This window comes from Penicillium canariense (genome assembly GCF_028826845.1).
Source record: "Penicillium canariense strain IBT 26290 chromosome Unknown utg000006l_segment0_segment0, whole genome shotgun sequence".
Classification (NCBI taxonomy): Eukaryota; Fungi; Ascomycota; class Eurotiomycetes; order Eurotiales; family Aspergillaceae; genus Penicillium; species Penicillium canariense.
The window spans coordinates 1,631,482-1,649,092 of record NW_026622733.1 but is presented as its reverse complement, the minus strand read 5'-3'; the positions used below and the strand labels follow the sequence as shown (position 1 = coordinate 1,649,092).

General features: G+C 51.3%; 7 protein-coding genes across 7 annotated transcripts; 2 read left to right on the top strand and 5 right to left on the bottom strand.

The window, feature by feature from the left end:
- Positions 1–23: 23 nt before the first annotated feature.
- Positions 24–1,209, bottom strand: N7482_008583 (mitochondrial 54S ribosomal protein uL24m; the record flags this gene model as incomplete). The annotated part of the gene is made up of 2 exons (XM_056690707.1): positions 24–686; positions 793–1,209. 2 exons carry the CDS (start codon positions 1,207–1,209, stop codon positions 24–26), a joined length of 1,080 nt encoding a protein of 359 aa, XP_056540472.1.
- Positions 1,210–1,784: 575 nt separating this feature from the next.
- N7482_008582 (fungal specific transcription factor domain-containing protein) lies at positions 1,785–3,885 on the bottom strand (the record flags this gene model as incomplete). Its single annotated transcript, XM_056690706.1, has 5 exons — positions 1,785–2,044; positions 2,109–3,405; positions 3,463–3,494; positions 3,550–3,763; positions 3,820–3,885. The coding sequence occupies 5 exons, from the start codon at positions 3,883–3,885 to the stop codon at positions 1,785–1,787; spliced, it is 1,869 nt and encodes a 622-aa protein (XP_056540471.1).
- A 2,016-nt stretch (positions 3,886–5,901) lies between these two features.
- On the bottom strand, positions 5,902–7,072 carry N7482_008581 (Homoserine dehydrogenase; the record flags this gene model as incomplete). The annotated part of the gene is made up of 2 exons (XM_056690705.1): positions 5,902–6,977; positions 7,042–7,072. 2 exons carry the CDS (start codon positions 7,070–7,072, stop codon positions 5,902–5,904), a joined length of 1,107 nt encoding a protein of 368 aa, XP_056540470.1.
- A 651-nt stretch (positions 7,073–7,723) lies between these two features.
- Positions 7,724–8,662, bottom strand: N7482_008580 (alpha/beta hydrolase; the record flags this gene model as incomplete). The annotated part of the gene is made up of 1 exon (XM_056690704.1): positions 7,724–8,662. The coding sequence occupies one exon, from the start codon at positions 8,660–8,662 to the stop codon at positions 7,724–7,726; it is 939 nt and encodes a 312-aa protein (XP_056540469.1).
- Positions 8,663–11,257: 2,595 nt separating this feature from the next.
- rho1 (Rho family GTPase RHO1) lies at positions 11,258–12,255 on the top strand (the record flags this gene model as incomplete). The annotated part of the gene is made up of 5 exons (XM_056690703.1): positions 11,258–11,325; positions 11,411–11,438; positions 11,611–11,808; positions 11,892–12,026; positions 12,094–12,255. The coding sequence occupies 5 exons, from the start codon at positions 11,258–11,260 to the stop codon at positions 12,253–12,255; spliced, it is 591 nt and encodes a 196-aa protein (XP_056540468.1).
- Positions 12,256–13,317: 1,062 nt separating this feature from the next.
- Positions 13,318–15,971, bottom strand: N7482_008578 (uncharacterized protein; the record flags this gene model as incomplete). The annotated part of the gene is made up of 4 exons (XM_056690702.1): positions 13,318–14,163; positions 14,219–15,502; positions 15,557–15,650; positions 15,706–15,971. Coding segments are annotated over 4 exons (2,490 nt in total), but the record flags the coding sequence as incomplete, so codon positions are not given.
- A 167-nt stretch (positions 15,972–16,138) lies between these two features.
- N7482_008577 (methionyl-tRNA formyltransferase) lies at positions 16,139–17,519 on the top strand (the record flags this gene model as incomplete). Its single annotated transcript, XM_056690701.1, has 4 exons — positions 16,139–16,403; positions 16,468–16,538; positions 16,586–16,713; positions 16,778–17,519. 4 exons carry the CDS (start codon positions 16,139–16,141, stop codon positions 17,517–17,519), a joined length of 1,206 nt encoding a protein of 401 aa, XP_056540466.1.
- Between the last annotated feature and the right edge of the window lie 92 nt (positions 17,520–17,611).

Genomic DNA, 17,611 nt, shown 5'->3' with positions numbered 1-17,611 from the left:
CTCTCACTCTATCTTCGCTTCTCCTAGGCAGTCTGCTTGGCCTTGCCCGCACCCTTGCTCGGCTTGGAAGCCACATTCTGGCTCAAGAAGCGCTCGATGAAATTGGTTGTCTCCGGATCCATGATCATGTTGCCGTCCTCATCCATTCTCGCCTTTCTCGCTTGGATGCTCTGTTCGACCTTCATCTTCTTCAATTCACCGGCCGGCGTCAACAAAGCCTGGCTGGCAAGGTATTCCTGGCGGTACTCATCCATAATCTTCTCCCTCACGTATTCCTCGTCGTGGCGTGTTCGGAATCTGGAGTATTTGTTGCGCAGTTCGTCCATGATGGTGGAGGGGAATGGCGGGTTGTCCAAAGAAGGCACCCAGGTGTTTTCTTCCACTTCCATTCGTGTTGTATCGTATTGCCCTTCTTCATGGTTGGGTTCCTCCTCAATGGGCCAAGGGATGGCGACGTTCAGACCGGAGACATATCGAGTGAATTTAGGGAGTTTGCTCCAAGAGGGCTGCTCGAGGTAAGGCTTTCCAGCGTAGGCGTGTTGTACAATGTAGTCTTTAGTGTTGGCACCGTCGGTCATCGCGAAGACAAGTCGAACGTCATCCATCGGCACTGGCAGGGGCTGCGTCACAACGTCGGTTTTGATTCCATATGAAGCCTTCGCCCATTCCGGAGCAGTGATATCGGCCTAAAGAAAGAAATCTCAGTGTTAACGACTTGGAACGACTTGGTTCGGAAGAAAAGCACTAGTTCCAATTGGAACAACGGCAAGATACACGGTGCTTCAGTCGTACCTCATTGATGTTCTTGATCAGCAGAGTCTCATTGTCTTCATTGACCTGAGTGACCTCCTCAATCTTGCCCTGGTCACGACCACGAATAATGCAAACACGATCTCCCGGTGCGAAGAGGATGTGCTTTCGGCGCCGGTGTTGCGGAAGGCGTGGAGCGTGCATCAGAGCAGGATCGAGGGCACCGTAGGTCGTAGCTGCTAATCCAGAATCACGCTTCGGGGCAAGCTCTCCCTTCTGCCAGTCCTCCCAGCGAGCGGTTCTAGCTGCCTTGAGGTTGTCAATCAAGGCCCGGTTGTAGTCCTTTCGCGTCCGAATCGTGTCCTTGCGATCCACCAATGCCTCCTGTTTCTTGGCCCGGAAGAGCTTCTTTTGGGCCTGCTTCCTGGCCGAGGCCGTCCTCTGGATGACCTTCTGCATTTTTGGCGAATGGGGGGCCAACAATGGCTAGGTGTTGCTGCTCGTCAACTCCGTAAATGTTGGACGGAAAATTGCGGCCGCATCTCGAGCCACGTGACGTGGTGCCTTTCGGGATATTATGTAATCTCTAGCTATTTTTCGCTGTCTACCCTACTTGAAGTTACTCCGCATCGCTCTTCGGGAACTTGCTGGTAATTGTTATTGCTAATTATTATTGTCATTTTATTTGACAGGTGGGGTGCGTGATATAGCACAGCATACGGAGGAGCTGGCAAGAGGGTCTCCATGAATGTGGATCAGCAAATCGCGGAATATATACCTACCTATCGCCTGCCATGTTGGGTCATATGTATGCCCACCAACCACACTACTTCCAACATATTCGAATAGATTTAGGTATGTCATTGGGTTACCAGGTCACCACTCTTCCTTTAAAGCCTGCATGACATTTCGTACTAGAGCTTGCGGAGGAAGTCAGAGGAAGATTACTATCTATGAACTGTTGTCTCTGTCTCTATTATCCGAAGTGCATGATATTAAAGATGTATCTATAGAAGACCTTGATCAATATTACGCTAATTTTCACCGTTCGGAGGCACATCTATAAAAGATTGGTCCCCGCCAAGCAGCATAAGATTATCCCAATATCTCTCATAAAAACCGACCACGTTGTTCGAGCCTGCGAACCGTGTTTCGGTGGAAGCGGGAGGGGGATCCTGTCCCAGATAAAACGTAGCATCCATCAGATCGATATCTAACGGGCTGTACTCAGGATCTCGGGTTGTTGAAGCGATCTGGTACTCGAGTGTCGGAGGCGTAGAGAGGAGTGGAGTTGCTGGAGAGAAAATCTCAGCCATGAAGATATGAAAGAGGCATTGCAAATTGAGAGATTGACTTACAGTGAATGGGGGCATCACTTGTAGCTTGAATACCTGTGCTCAGGTTCAAAGGCTGTGTTTGCTCCGGCGTTGCGCCATGTTGCAGGTGGTTATTTGTGACTTTTAGCATGATATGAAGAGCCTCGGCCGTCTTTGATGCCTCTTTGGATTGATGACGCAAATGGTTCCAAATGCTGTAAGCTCTCTCAATTTCCAGCGAGAGTTGTCTTCTTTCCTCCAAAATTGCCTGTCGCTGGTCGTGTGATAGATTCTGTTTCAGATCGTAGCGAGACTGGCAGGATATTTCCAAGGAAAGGATCATTGCAGCGGAGCGGAAATGCACGGATACGATAGGCGAGAAGAAGAATGACGTGTAGCCCAATTGGCCACCTGAGCTACCTGCATCGAAAATATCGGACTGGTGCTGGAGTACTGTCCGCGCGGCCTCCAAGCAATCCCGTCGGGAATATGCATATTCTGGATCCAGACGGTGCTGCGCGAGATAACGACGATGTAGGTCGCAACGTGCTTTCTGATACATCAGGTTGATATTGTAGCGGTCCATAATTGTGTTTGGCGAGTCTGCAATTGATTCACTCAGTGGACGGAATTTCAGAGGAGTAGGGATGATTTTGTGAAGCTCTTTGAGTTTCCCATCTAGGCGAAGAACTTCTTGGTAAGGAACACCCTTGACGGAACAAACTTTGCTGATAATTTCGGCGTCAGCAAACATGATTCTGTTGAGGACTACTGGGAAGAGGATGGCAGTCTTCTCAGTCGATGGCCTGGCACGAGGCAGAGTTGTCGCTGCCGGATCCAGGTCCTCATCTCTCAAATTCCGGGGCTCCTCAGTGTCAGATTGAGTCTGGACTGTAGTCGGTGGAAGACCAGCTTGAAGAGAGATATAATGATCGAGTAGAGAAAGATACGTCCAGACCCGGCGGCGCATTTCTCCATCAAAGACTGAAATCTCGGGGTAGTGTTTTGAGTCTCTGTGATATCCAGCATGCACTGCTAATCGTGTGGCTAGGCTTAGAAGGACTGAGGGACCCAGATGATTATCTGTGCTTCTGAGGATCTCCATTGCCACGTTTAAGATGAGAGTCTCCATCGTGTATCGACCTGGGGATGTGTAATTGGACATAACAAGGCATTGCGACGCAAGTCGTTGATACTCGGCAAAAGTTTCGGCGAGACCACCGTCTGCTCGACCAGACGTGGAAAATAACTGCAGCCCTGCACCTGCACACAGAATGCTGAAAAGATATGCCAACCAGTTTATGGAGACATCTTCGGGGCTTTTCCAGAATTCAGCATACTAAATGGGGATGTGGTGAGTACTGAGAATGTTGGGCGTAGACGGTTTGATATTTACCTCTTTTGTGAATGTGGGTACGTGCATGAGAACTGAGATCGATCAACTTCATTCAAATAATCTGATAAGTCCTTCGAGACATCTCACCTAGAGTAGACTCTTTCGAGTTCAAATATAGAGAGATTAATCGGTCGGCAACTGGCCGAGCAGGTACCGCAGTGAGCAGATCAGCCTTAGTGGCAGAGATTGTATTGCCGAAGAAAAGTACTGGCCCTGAGATCTCTGGAGCAGGCGATTCCTCGGTTTGTTCTTCAAAATATGAGTCATCGGCCAGTTGAAGGTATTCCTTCACCTCCGTGATCTGCTTGGCCACTTAACCTGATGTTTGAAGCCTAATCGGGCTGAGAAACAACCTACCTCGCTCAAGACTGCTTGCCAATGGGTTGGGTCCATGTATCGCGTCCCATCCTGATCGACTACCATATTTCCAGTAAAGACTTTTTCGGTTCCTGGCTGATCTTGGCCTGTACTTGGACCAGGTTGGGGTTGTGAGATCTTAGGTATGAAGTGCTGGTAATGTTGCCCCGCGACATTTGGCCCTTGAGGCTGAACATTGGCCGTAGATAGCTGCTCGATGCGTGTTTGTATCTCGTACAAATGATCTTGAATTCCTTGTGATTGCTTTCGGGTCAACCCTTGGGGCCCAGTAAAATGGCACATGTACGTCCTATTGTGCTTAATGCAATTGTCGCAAGGCTGTTGCCGATTACATTTCAATCTAGGCTTACAGTCAGCCTTGGATAGAGTCTCGTTGCCAAAATTATGCATTGGAGATAGGTTTATATCACGGTGAAGGGCACAGAGGGGCATATTAGGGGAGTGATAGAGGCAGGGAAAGTAACATCACAAGCAAGGTGACTTATCAGCGGGAGGCACGGACTTCTTCTGTCGACACAAAGCGCAGGATAGCTTTGGCCTCGGCTTTCTTATTTTCGCCGGTTGGGTGCTTGGTTTTGAATTAGCATTTAAATACACGGATTCCATTTTGATACGTCGAGTGACTGCGACATAAGTCCGTGTGGGAAACGGGGATCAACTGTTGTGGGAACCTCAACTCCTCTTGCCCCCCCGGCGGAGCTTGTTCTTACATAAATACAGTCTAACCTTAAGAGGCTAGATCGCGGGTCGCATAATCAAAGAACCAATAGTAGACCGTGGAGATTCTCTTAGCGCCGGACATATTCACGCTAGTGTCGGATTTGCCAAAAATCTCCAGGTGATAAGCATCGGACAAAAGTATTACGCCCTTGAATGATCGCCGGAGGTTTGCTGCTTTGTAGATCAGCGCCGGGCTATATATAACAGTCGGAGAGCATGCGTCCTAGGTAATCATATATTACCTTCTCATCTCAATCAATATATTCAAAAGTTCCTAACTAGCAATCCCCTGGTTCAAAAGAAATTCCACTTTCCGACCTTTCGGCCGTTCGATCTATAGGATTTTCTGTTTCCCAATGATGACGACCTTCCTGTCCACGCGGTCAAGGGCCTCTCAAATCTCTCTTGAAAATCGTCCCCATCAGACCTTATTCAGCTGGGATTCTTCAGCAGACACCACCACATCACCTGGTGGCCTCACAGCCCCCGCTGAGCTCGCTTCAACTTGGTCCGGTTTCATGCCCCCGACCAATCCCCAAGACAGTATTATCGCAACCGAAGTTTCACAAACATCATTATCCACGAATATATGCGCAATGGATCCAGTATTACTAGAAAGCATTGCATTCAGCCTGGAACAGTTTCCTCCAGCGCCAAGCTCTTCAGACATCGGCTATTCCCTAGACGGCCTGTCTAACAATATGGGCACAAATACTCTACACGCACTTCCTGATGTGGCCATGTCGGCTTCACATAGCCAGGGGAGTTTCATCATCGATAACGATCCTATTTCCTCTTTCGATACGGGCGCATACTATTCGTCTCTGTCGTCTCATGCGGATGAGTTATTGGCTGTTCAACGAGGACAGCAATATGCTTCCTCCCCTGACTACGCCACATCACTCAGTGCACCAGAACCCCAATGTCTCCGACCAACGTCACGAGAAAATAGAGCCACCGACGAGTCAGCTAGGAGCGTCTCGCCTTCCTCTCAAGATTCAGATGGAGACCGTGTAATAGAGAAGCGGCGGCGAAACAAATTAGCCGCTCGCAGATTACGCCAGAGGAGAACGGATCAGATGTCCGATCTTGAGTCAAGATTGGAAGAAGTGACAAAGGAAAGAGATGATTTGCGATTGAAGGCTGCCAAATGGGAGGGAGAAGTAATGGTATTAAGGCAATTGCTGGGCAGAAGACCGTGAAATGAAGATGAATGACTGAATACCCACATTGGGAGGCGTTTATGCATGTACATTACAGATACCATCAAGCCAGAGAAACGGTTTGGCATCGTGACCTCTTCAAACCCCCAAATTCCTTCCACGTATAGCTGTGACCTAATTACCTTAGCCGCTCCATTACTTTAAGCAAATCAGCCATTAATCCCATTGCTGTGATCTCACCACCGCCCCCACCACCCTGCAGGACTAGTGGGCTGGCAGCATATCGCTTGCTATAAATGCTCACGATCTGACTGCCGTGTAGATTGGCGAGCGGACTGCCCTTCTCAACATGCTCAAGGCCAACCTTGATGGCCCGAGTGGACACGTTAATGCTGCCGACATAGCGCAAGACCTTGTCCTGCTTCCGCGCCGCATCCTTAGCCATATTCATCCGATCGTCGTAATTCGGCAACCGCGTCATAAATTCCGTAATGCCATCAGCCGAGGACGATAGTGACGAGAGCTCAGCGGGGATGAGGGATTCAACGGGAAACGAATCGGGACGAGCCACCTCAACACCGATGACCCGGGCCAGAATTGTTAGCTTTCGTGCGAAATCAAGTCCATTTAGATCATCGCGAGGGTCCGGTTCCGTGTGTCCAATTTCTTTGGCGTGGGAGACAAGGGAACTCCACTGCGCATCTGACGAGCCATATCCGGGCATGAATTGACCCAGGAGAAGCGAGAGTGTTCCCGAAAGAACGCCTTCAATTCGAATGATTTCATCTCCCGTCGCTATCAAGTCCCTGAGTGTTGATAGGACCGGCAGAGTTCCGCCCACCGTACACTGATGGTAGATAAGAGAATTTCCTTGAACGGCAGATGCAAAAATATCATTGAATAACGAGATGTCCTCCGAGAACCCCTTTTTGTTGGGTGTCACTACTGACACGCCTTGTCTGAGAAACATAGGGTAGGCTTTTGCCAGGATGAGGTCGGATGTGTTGTCCACTAGGATCGCCCTGCCTGGGGCGGATGCGAGGAACTTTGCTATCTCAGCTGGTAGCAAGGCATTTGATTGAATCAGTGAGGAAGATCTCGTAGCAGTCTCCCAGTCAGTGAAAGGGATACATGGCGAATACGCTGGCGTTGGGGAAGAAAGTGTTCGTGTTGAGCGGGCGAGCAGAACGAGCCTCGGCGGGTCTCGCAGTCGGCCAAGCTGTTCTAAAAAGGCATTGCCAACGCCGCCGAGGCCTTTCCCTCACTGTTAGACATGAATTTTGAGTAGTGTTGGCAAAATTTGCGAGAGGCGCCATACCGACGATGCCCAGATAAATAGGTTGGGTCATGTTCAGCGAGTTTCGCTTGTTGGGGTGGGCCCGAAGTGGCAGTATTGCAAGTCTGGATCAGGGGTTCGAGAATAGTCGGAACTATAACCCCGAATTCTGATTATGAAGCACATTCAAAAAATATCGCCTGGGGATATGATTTGATTAGCAGCCTGGCAGGGTAGGTTCATCCGCTTGATGACTCACCAAGTGGTAGGTCCCGGGGCAGCACTACCTACCCCAGCCAGGTAAGCCGTGCCCAAGCAAGTCTGCCGCAGTTTTTGATCGTCAACTTTGCTCTTCTGTCACATTTCATCTCCTTGCCTAAAAAGGTGGAATTGAGTGCGCAGACAAGACGTGAAAAAAGGTTTAGTTCGGTCAAGGCAAACCCAGAATCATCGTGACGAATTGGGTCGAATTCTCAGCACGAAGAAAGGCCTTCAAAAGAAGCCATCTCAAAAGAAGCCATGAGTCCCATCTCAATGTCGTTTACACTATGGTATAGCCTGCCTTACGAGGCTGAATTTGCTGGGCACACCAGTTATTTTGAAGCGAGATCATCCAGCTCAAAGTCTTTTGCTGTCAAGTTCATGCAAATGAATTGCAGTTCCACATACAACGGTATTCTTCACATATGCAAGTATCAATCGTACTTATCTTGCGCCTATATAATTATTTAGCACCTCCGGTAATCAAATCCTTCAGCATCTCAGAAGCATGCCCGTGAATAGTGATATGGGTATCCCCCTCGTACTCTCTCAAGACTGCATGGGGGATACGCTCTGCAATATAACGCCCCGGCGCGACGGGGACATTAACGTCTTTCGTACCATACCACAAGCGGATGTTCTTGAGGGTAATCTCCCCGGGGTCAAATCCCCAGTCTGAAGTCAACAGTTGTCCATCCTGCATGTTGGGGTCTGCACCCTGCTTAAAACCCTCCCTAACACCGGCCACCATGATAGCCATTTTGTCTGGGTGTCTCTCTATGAATTCCAGATCAGCGGGCGGCTTGTTACGAGTCTGGGATTTCATCAATTCCTCCAGTTTGGTTGGATCAGGATCCTGCGCCGGCTTCACGATCTGGGAATTCATGAAATACCGAGTCAGACACGGCGCGTAAGCCACAATGTTGAGGATCACTCGGAGGTCAAGTGTCGCACCCTGCGTACCTAACGTCCAAGGGCCAGGTCCAGACACGACACCGACTCCGAGCAACTCATTCTCTGCTGGCTCGTGTGCGCATGCCAGTGCGTGAGGCCCGCCAGCAGAAACGCCAAGAATATAGTAGCGCTCGAGCTTCAGATGCCGCACCAGCTCTCGCACATCGGCGGGCCATTCCAGAAGCTTGCGGTTCGGACGCGGGGAGGACAGACCAAGTCCTGGGCGATCGATACCGATAATGCGGACGTTCAACTCGCACGCCGAAGGATGAAATACAGCACTCTCCAGTCGGCAGCCCGGCCAACCATGGAACGCTAGAACTGGGGTAGCGTCATCGTAGAGAGATCCAAACTCCGCAAAGCCCAGCACACGACCATCGGACAGCGGGATAGATTGCTTATGCCGGGCTTGCAGCGATGGGTCCTGGAGAACGGAGACGCTAGCCATGCTTGTCGATCGGGGGTACCTGTGGCTTTCGCTAGCGGGAGGAGCGCTTGCGACAGAAATAGGCCAAGGCGAAAGAAACGGCACAAGGCCAATCGATGTGTTCGACAATCAGTTATGAGCAGTCGCTTCGCCTCGGGCTCACGGAGCGACGACGCGCCCCAGGGATGTGCAAGAAAGTAGCGCCGGACGAAAGCAAAGCGCTAAACTGATGGCTCGTATCCACTCTCGAAGCGCAGTCGCACAGCGAGCCTGTCTGCCGAAAGAACCGTCTTGCATCTCTGTCCAGACGCCGATAGGGAAGATAAAGCCAAGAAGACTCATCGATGAGTCCCCTCTCGCGACGTTTTTGGCCCCCCCCCTAAGTTATGGATCCTATTTTTAGTTAGCTATCGTGGAGACGCGGCTACGACTCCTTTCAGGAGATGTGCTGCTCATTGCTTCCCCACTCCATGCCTTCCGACGGATTAGGCCCAGGCCAAGTGCAGGGATGTACGTTTCAGGTGGATCTGGATAGTCAGAAAGCAGTACGAGGGGCGCAAGTGATTGGATAGGAGAAAGGGGAAGGGGGGCCATATCGGCAGATATGCGTCGTCGGCTGATGGAATGGAGTTGGGACTTCTTTCCCTTTCCCCCCCCCCCCCCCCCCTTTTTTTAATAGCTTGTCTGTTGTGAATGTCTCGTGTCTACCCATGCTCATTGGGTTCGATTCAACAGACCAGGGCGAAGTTGGGATGATCCGGGGGCTCAACCGCGCACAACGACACTAAACCCCGTAGCTAGTGCTCATTTAGAGCTCTCCGAAGTGTGTCATAAGGAATGGAGCTGCAGGAAACTATGGGAGGGATCTTCACTGGAAAGCTGAGTCAAGCATCTGAGAGTGCAGGCAACCACACCCACCTACGATGTGTGCGCTTTAATGTTGTAGGCTGTTTTCCGAAGGTGCACAATCGTTGATATCCGGCGTATACAGTACGGAGCATTGATATCCGCAGTACTCAAGATGGAGGGGGGAAAGATTAGACATGGTGCCAATGTTAGGCAATAATAATCGGTACATGATTGCATCTGCTCAAGGTTATGTGCACGCACTGATATACGGCATTGGCATGCATGCCGCCGAGAAAAGTAGGTACTTGGATAGGCGCAGTGTGTACCTTGGTCGCCGCTAGCGTTATGTTGAGAAGGTACAGTATCTCCGATAGTTATCGACCATCTCGAGTCGGCGTTCTGTCTTGATACGTCCTGCCACGGGCTTGTGTTGCCCTTAAACCCTTCCTGGTTACAATCCATCGCCCTCGGAAAGCAGCTGACTTGACTCAAATGCGGCACAGGCCAACTACTTGGGAACTCGGTACACCGCAGTCGTTATCTTGGTTAAAAGTAATCGTCGTGAAGCTCTGTACCAATGGGTCGAGTAAGACACGGGAGTTTGAATCCCGGGGCGCAGACAGGCGGACCGCTAGGCGGACCGTACCAACGGTACGGAGAGTACGGAGTATTTTACTACGAGTCTGCCTAGGCATTTTTCACCCGGGTTAAGGGAGGCAGAACATCCACCGATCTGAAGTGTAGAGGAGAGTTTGTAACTGCATTGGATGCAGAGCTCGGTGCGACCATTTGAAACCCCTTTTTGAGCTCCCCTATGATATCAGATTCTCCGATCATTGCATAACTCTTCACCGTAACACAGCCACCGTGGCTGTGTATTCGGGAAGGACAAAGGGTGGGCCTCGGATCCTGTGACATAGATACAGACTTGCTCAGCCACACGTAACCTGCTAGGGCTGGTGGTGTAACGGTATTACGGTATAGCGGGAGGAGAGAGTGCCCAGAGATCTCTTCACGGTCGCGGGCCCAGCCTAGGCCCCCAGTAGCTGAAAGGGCCCAGAGAAGAGGATAAGCTAGGTACTTATCAGGCGCGCAAGCAGAGGTCAGCTAGGTGGTACATCTCCGTAGAGTGCCTTCGAAGTCCATTCAACGTACCTGGGGACTCCTCGGAGTATCTGTAACAAAGCCAGGGGAAGGCCGCAAGAGAACCACACACGAGACCCCCCCCCAAAATACCAAGTTCGGTACCTAGTAATACCCCCTGGGACATCGGCAGCACCAGCAGCGGAAGGACCACAACAAATAATGGAGAACTGAGATGATTACGATACTTCCAAAATACGGAGAGATACCGGCGGTACTGCCACCGCCCAGGCAGTCTGGCCTCTATCGTCTCCTCCACCTCCCCAGTCATCAAATATTCTTCTCATCCACCATCGGAAATCTACTTGCTTCCATCCTCTCATTCTCTGGCTTTTGCAATCTGCACTAGCTAGCTTTTCTCCCTTCAGTCTTTTCGTGAACCCACGCCGTTGCGCCCCTTCCAATCACAGTACGCCAAAACCCTTCTCCCTGAGGCCTCCTCACTCCCCCCCCCGGAAGCCTGAACTTGTCCCTTTTCCCAAGCCTACTCACAGACTGGCCTGCCTGTCCACCCTCCCCTCCCTGCTCACTGACTTCCCCATACACGGCTCTATTTCGCTCATTCAAATCCTCCTCTGTCCTAAAATTCCTTATCACTGCTGACTCTCTTTCCTGCTCGTCAAGATGGCCGAGATCCGTCGCAAGCTCGTCATCGTCGGTGATGGTGCCTGTGGTAAGACCTGTCTGCTCATGTAAGTACTCTGACATCAGAACTGCCCTCTCCGCATCCCCCCTTGATTCCTTTCGACCAGCGAACTGATAGAACTCTCCTTGCAGCGTTTTCTCGAAGGGCACCTTCCCTGAGGTGAGCCTCCCTCTAGGCTCCGAAGCCCCCGATCTACCCCCATCTCCTATCTCTTCCCCTCTTTCCCCCCCCCCCCCCCCCCCCCGGTCTCACTGCCAACCGATATTCCTTATCCCCTCCGAACGCGCGTCTATCCGGCTGCAGAGCACGTTTCTGACATTTTCCGCTCCAGGTGTACGTTCCCACTGTCTTCGAGAACTACGTCGCCGATGTCGAGGTTGATGGCAAGCACGTTGAGCTTGCTCTTTGGGATACGGCTGGCCAAGAAGATTACGATCGCCTCCGTCCTTTGTCATACCCCGACTCGCACGTTATCCTGATCTGTTTCGCCGTCGACTCCCCCGATTCGCTTGACAACGTCCAGGAGAAGGTGGGTGCCTGAAACTCTAAATTCCCCTAGGAGCACACAACTTGCTTCTTCGCTGTTGGAGCCATGCTGATGCGGTCTCACAGTGGATTTCCGAGGTCCTCCACTTCTGCCAGGGCCTCCCCATTATTCTGGTTGGCTGCAAGAAGGATCTGCGTCACGACCCCAAGACCATTGAGGAGCTGCACAAGACCTCCCAGAGCCCCGTCACCGCTGAGCAGGTACGTCCTTCCTAGTAGCACTAATTGCACTCCTCCTAGGGCGTCTTCAGCTAATCCTCTGCAACAGGGTGAGGAGATCCGCAAGAAGATCGGTGCCTACAAGTACCTCGAGTGCTCTGCCCGTACCAACGAGGGTGTCCGCGAGGTCTTCGAGGCCGCTACCCGCGCGGCCCTTCTGAAGGTCGGCAAGTCCAAGCCCGGCAAGAAGGGCAAGTGCTCGATCCTGTAAACTACCCCGGCCGTCCGGCGCTCCGGCTCGAGCGAAACAAGCCGATCAACAGCCGAGATTCGGGATCAATTTGGATAATTCTGATTCCCCCTGGAGAGATAAAAGAGGTTCAAATGGCGGAAAAGTTGCAGGAGCCTGCATACGCGAATCGTGGATAATGTCGAATCAGGGCACCTTGAAGTCGTGGAATTTTCCCTTGTCGTTTCCCTCAATTTGCGCTTCTCCTCCCCAATTTCCACCCGCAATCTCCCCTGCCGTTGGTTGCAGACCTCTTGTGTTTCTCTTTTTGCCTTGATTTTGCAGAATTTGTCTTGTCTAGGGAGGCGTTGTCTTCATCATAACCTTGTGGGCTTTTCTCTTTTCCCCTTGTCACGTCTTCCTTCCCCTACGCCCTATTTCCCCTTTTTTTCAAACTTCAATCCGAGTCCGTGGACCTGGATTACAATGACAAAGTGCTACAATTTACTCTTGTGGCAGTATAAATCTTTAAATAACAACCCCGACAGGACCTCCCAACCTCCTCCCTTGGATGTAGCGCGGTATTGGGCACTGTTTGTGTATTGCGTTTCTCGGGCGCCAACTTTTCCTTCCTATCTCCATTGTGTGATGATAGATGATTCTCGTTTCCCTCTTGGATGTTTCTCCCTGCGAAGAGTTTGACTCAATCTCTGATTTCCAGGTTGTTTACTCTATTGACATCCCTGCTAGAGCTAATACATGGAACGGCTTTGGGTTTTGTCGTCGCATATTTGGTCGAGTTCTAGTAAAAATATTTATCCTACGTAGGGCAGGCATAGCATCGATGTATATACTAGGTTAGAAGGAAAAAGTCTCTATTACCTAGCATCAAGGGTTACCTAGGTACTTTTCATTTCTAAATAGAATCAGTCATCGATATAGGAGCGAGATTGTCCATTATCCCTATTATTCCTGGAATATGGTACTCTTACTCATGACAAAAGCATATATACAATACAGCCCCAACCATACCTCTAGGTAGGCTGCGAAGTTACATAAGACTAGATATATATCCACATTCACGATAGCATACCCCCGTCATGTTCACCGATTCAAACTCAAAAGTCCATCAATATACCGCCTCGCATCCATCCCCAGCCCCTCCACCAACTTCGACGGCGTAGTATCAGCTCGCGAAGCAAGTTTCGATGAGGACGCACCGCCCAGATCCCGGAAGAACCGCGCGCCGCTGCTCATGCGGGCATGGCCTGACGGAGAAACGGAGTCGCTTGCTTTGCGGACGAGAAACCCTTCTTGTGGTTCTGGGACCGGCTCGGGTGGAGACGGAGACGGGGAAGGGCTGGGGTGCTGATTGTCCTCGGTTAGGGCGGAGAGCGCTGCTGATGAGGATGCGGAGGAGAGGGCATGCGGCCGGTTCGAGGGGGTAGTTGGGTGTGGAATGCGGACCCAGACGATCCACCACCCGCGGCTGGTTTTGCAGGTGCGTTCTAGTTCCTGCGGGCGGGAGCGGGTGTCGATGTATGTGCTTAGGAGGCGCTGGTGGATGGCGAGACTCTCTACGCGGGACCAGGATGGGCCGTTTGGTAGGCGAGATGGGGAGGGCGAGGGGGTTCTTGGGGCGCGAGATGGCTTGGTTGGATGAATGGGGGCTCCGAGACCAGGGATGTTGGGGATGGAGGAGCGGATGGTCAGGTTTGTGGGGTCGTAGACTATGTCGTAGACGGGCTGTAGGCGTGTGGAGAACCGTTTGCTTGGATCACTGCCTATCTCGGACACGGGCATGCGGGATGCGGCGGTTGTGGGGGACGTTGATGATAGAAGAGGCCTTTGAAGAGGACCTAATTGGTGGTGGATGCTTGAGTAGAGTGCTGGAGATGATAGAGCTGGCGTTTCCGGGTCAAACAGAAATGTGAACATGAAGGGTTTATGCTATTAGAATGGTTAGTCAGTTGAAATTGATATTGAGTAGATGGGAAGGGCCTACCACGTATATCACTGCCTGAAGCTTCTTCAAACTTCCGCTTGGGGTGCCCTTCAGTCGAACATGAATGGTTCGATGGACGATCCGACTCTTGGGTCGTCCGACATCTGTCGCAGGCTCTGGACTCCCTTCTTCTAGATCATCCAATGTGTCCAAGTCATCGCGAGGACCCAGCACGAAACGACCGGGGACATTACTTTTCGTCTCATTCCGGAGCCTATCACCTTGAAACCTCTGGGCCGATGGAGACTGTATGTTGTTTGATGAGTGCTCATTCTGCTGTGCATTGCCCGTAATAGATTGACCTGGCTGTGCCGGAGAATCATCAGGAAGTGGTGAAGATGGTGAAGAAGCAGGTGCCGACTTGTTGGGAAAACTCCACGCCGAGCCATATCCAAGAGTGAGGTACTTCATCACCGTGTCAGTCCCGAAGGCCGCCTTGTCCGCTTGTTGATCATTGCTAGACGGCGAGCTTCCGCCACCTCCTTCTGGGGTATTTTCTTTTTGGGAGTGTGGGAGTGGCTGTGGCGAGGCCATGACAAGAGGACGAGGTATACCTGGGGTATGTGTCCTTTCCGGCGTGGCAGGTTGGCCAGCAGCCTGTGCTCGTTGTTTCCGCGGTTTTCGTCGGCGTAGCGAGGTCGGGTCCCGCCCGATTCCATACGCAGTGTCGCCATAGCGGTATATCCATTCCATCCAGTGGGATACACGAGCCAGAGAAGGCCGGTCGATAGCACCAGCCCCAGAAAAGACGACACCATCTGCTGGCCGAGGATCATTGTCCGCCCCCAGCCATGCATCTTCGCTATTTGACTTGGGTGCCGATGGAGACTCTTCGGCTTGTCTGGGTAGATCGCCAAACCTAGAGACAACCAGGTCCAGCAGGCCGTCCGTCCTGGCGATGAAATCCTCAAGCACTTCTCTTTCACCACTGCCCCATTCCTCCTCTCCAACGCCAATGCCCAGCTCCCCGCCTGCCGCGAGCTTGATTCCATTATAGATCTCTACAATGGGGTTTCCGGTCAAGAGCAATTCCCAATTCCATGTGAATTTCCCCCAGAATCGTTCAAGGAAGAGACAGAGTGAAGATCTTCCAACGTGATTATAGAGCTCGGTTAAGGAAAAATCGTGGAGCAGTAGGAAAATGGAGTGTGCGCGTCGCAGTTGCTGAATGAGTAATTGCGGCGGTCCCATTTCTCTCGCCGAATATTGGAACGAAGGGGAGCTTGGATTGTCGCTCGATGAGTGCTGGGCCAGATCGGCGGGTAACCGGGTAAGATCGATAGACTGGCATCCATTTGAGTTACGAGTCCTACGATGAGGGATCCTGGCTGTACTTACTGCAACAATCCACCAGTCCTTCTCCAACTCGAGTACAATGACCCGCACCTTCTCAGTCTCGATATACTCAAGTGGTTTGCCAGAGGAGAAGTTACTGTGCACAGTAGTCATGAGCCTCGGTCTGCGGGGGTTGAGAAAGTGATTCCAACCTGGCAAAGCTCACCATCCCCTGCGCCAGGCCTATCTGGCGCAACATCTCATTCTTGTCATCCTTGAACGGGGTGCTGCCCTGCTCAGCAGCACCCAGATCCTCTGCTCGTTGTAGGAAGTCGGATCTCGAGATGTAGAACACGATCTGGTCCTCAAAGGTCTCGTCGGTGGGGCCGAGGGTTGGGTTATAGATGGCGAGATAGGAGAGCTGCGCGGGAATCACCGAGTCAGTCTCTGTTTCAGGCATTGCATCATAAGTGATCGCAGCTAGCCCTCAGCGATGGCAGAGCAGCTATGGGGTAATTGCGTCGCGGCGAAGTTGCGAGTCCGATGATGTTGACATCACGTGGCGGATTTATCGATAAGTCGGATAAGTGGGTAAGTCCGCGAGCTGCCAGGTGCGCTTCCTCTCAGCTGGCTAGGAAGTCCAAAATGTTCGTGGTTCGAGGGACCAGTGCCTTTGTGTTCTGCAGGTACTCTGCAGCTTCTTCTGCTCGATGGTGCGCATACCGGGGCTATGCGACTCGTTCCTTTGATCCTCTCCGCATTCTCTTTTGCGGCTCCGACGAATTTAGTATTGCCTCCTTGAAAGCTCTCCATAGCTACCGTTTGAAACATCCCGACCAGATTTCCTCTATAGATGTGGTTTGTCGGCCAGGGAAACGGGTTGGAAGAGGACTGAAGAAGATCCGCGAGAGTTAGTGACACGCTCTAGGGTGTTAATTGAAGTTGCATTGAAATCAAACTCACGATTCTACCAGTGCCTATCAAGGAGGCTGCAACCGCTTTGTCGCTTCCGATTCACGAAATCGACACATTCACAGGATGGACAGTAAGTAGAATTTGTGATTTATTGGCTCATATTACTAACTATTCCAGCCTCCGGTGACTCCGAATGGTCCTATCAATTTAATTATTGCTGTATCCTTTGGGCTATTCGTGCCTCCACGGATTTTGAACGCCGCAAAGTATGGAGGCTTAAACGTGCACCCATCGCTGCTACCAGAGTATGTACTTGTACTATTCGACTGACCCCTGCTAAAAGAAACTCAACTGACACCGGTTTCCTAGCTTTCGTGGCCCCGCACCGTTACACCACACTCTCTTGGCCGGAAGGACTAAGACTGGCGTGACGCTTCAGACATTGCACCACAAAGACTTCGACCATGGAACAATTTTGTCTCAAACACCAGCTCCTGGCTTCGATATTCCCAACTCCGAATTTTGTACTGTTCCCGAATTGACTAGTCTGGTTTCGGTGAAAGGTGCGGAACTACTCTTTGACGGCATCCAGAACGGACTATTTGTGCCTCCTGTCAAGGAGGCAGGATGGCTCTCTGCAGATAACAACAAAAATCTCATCCATGCTGCCAAGATCAAGCCAGAAGATCGACATGTTGACTGGGCAAATTGGACGCTGGTCGACTTCAACCGACGCTATCGTGTGCTTGGAAACCTGTGGAGCAAAGCACTTGTAGCAAGCAATTCAGCAGATGGAGCGCTCCCGTTCCAGCAGAAGCGCGTGATCCTCACTGATGTCGAAGAAGTGGATCCTCCAATTGGATCTGATATCTTTGCGATTGTTCCGGGCTTGCCATTCGCGAACGCTCCTCATCCGGTGGAGCCAAAGAAAAACAGGGCACTTTATGTGTTAACCAAAGACGGCAAGGCACTTCGTATCAACCAAATGAAAGTGGAGGGAGAACCAGCCGCCGAGGGACTTCGAGCTGCAATTAAGGCGCGCATGTTTGGTGATCGGTCCTTCCAGTCTGTTGGCACCGAGTTTACTCCTTTCCGCAACCCCCTTGCATGATCCGGATGCAACATGTATGATATGGTTTTGTTCTATCAACCTGATACCCATTTTAATCACAAAAGCTCAACTGCAATTTTTAATCTCTAGAA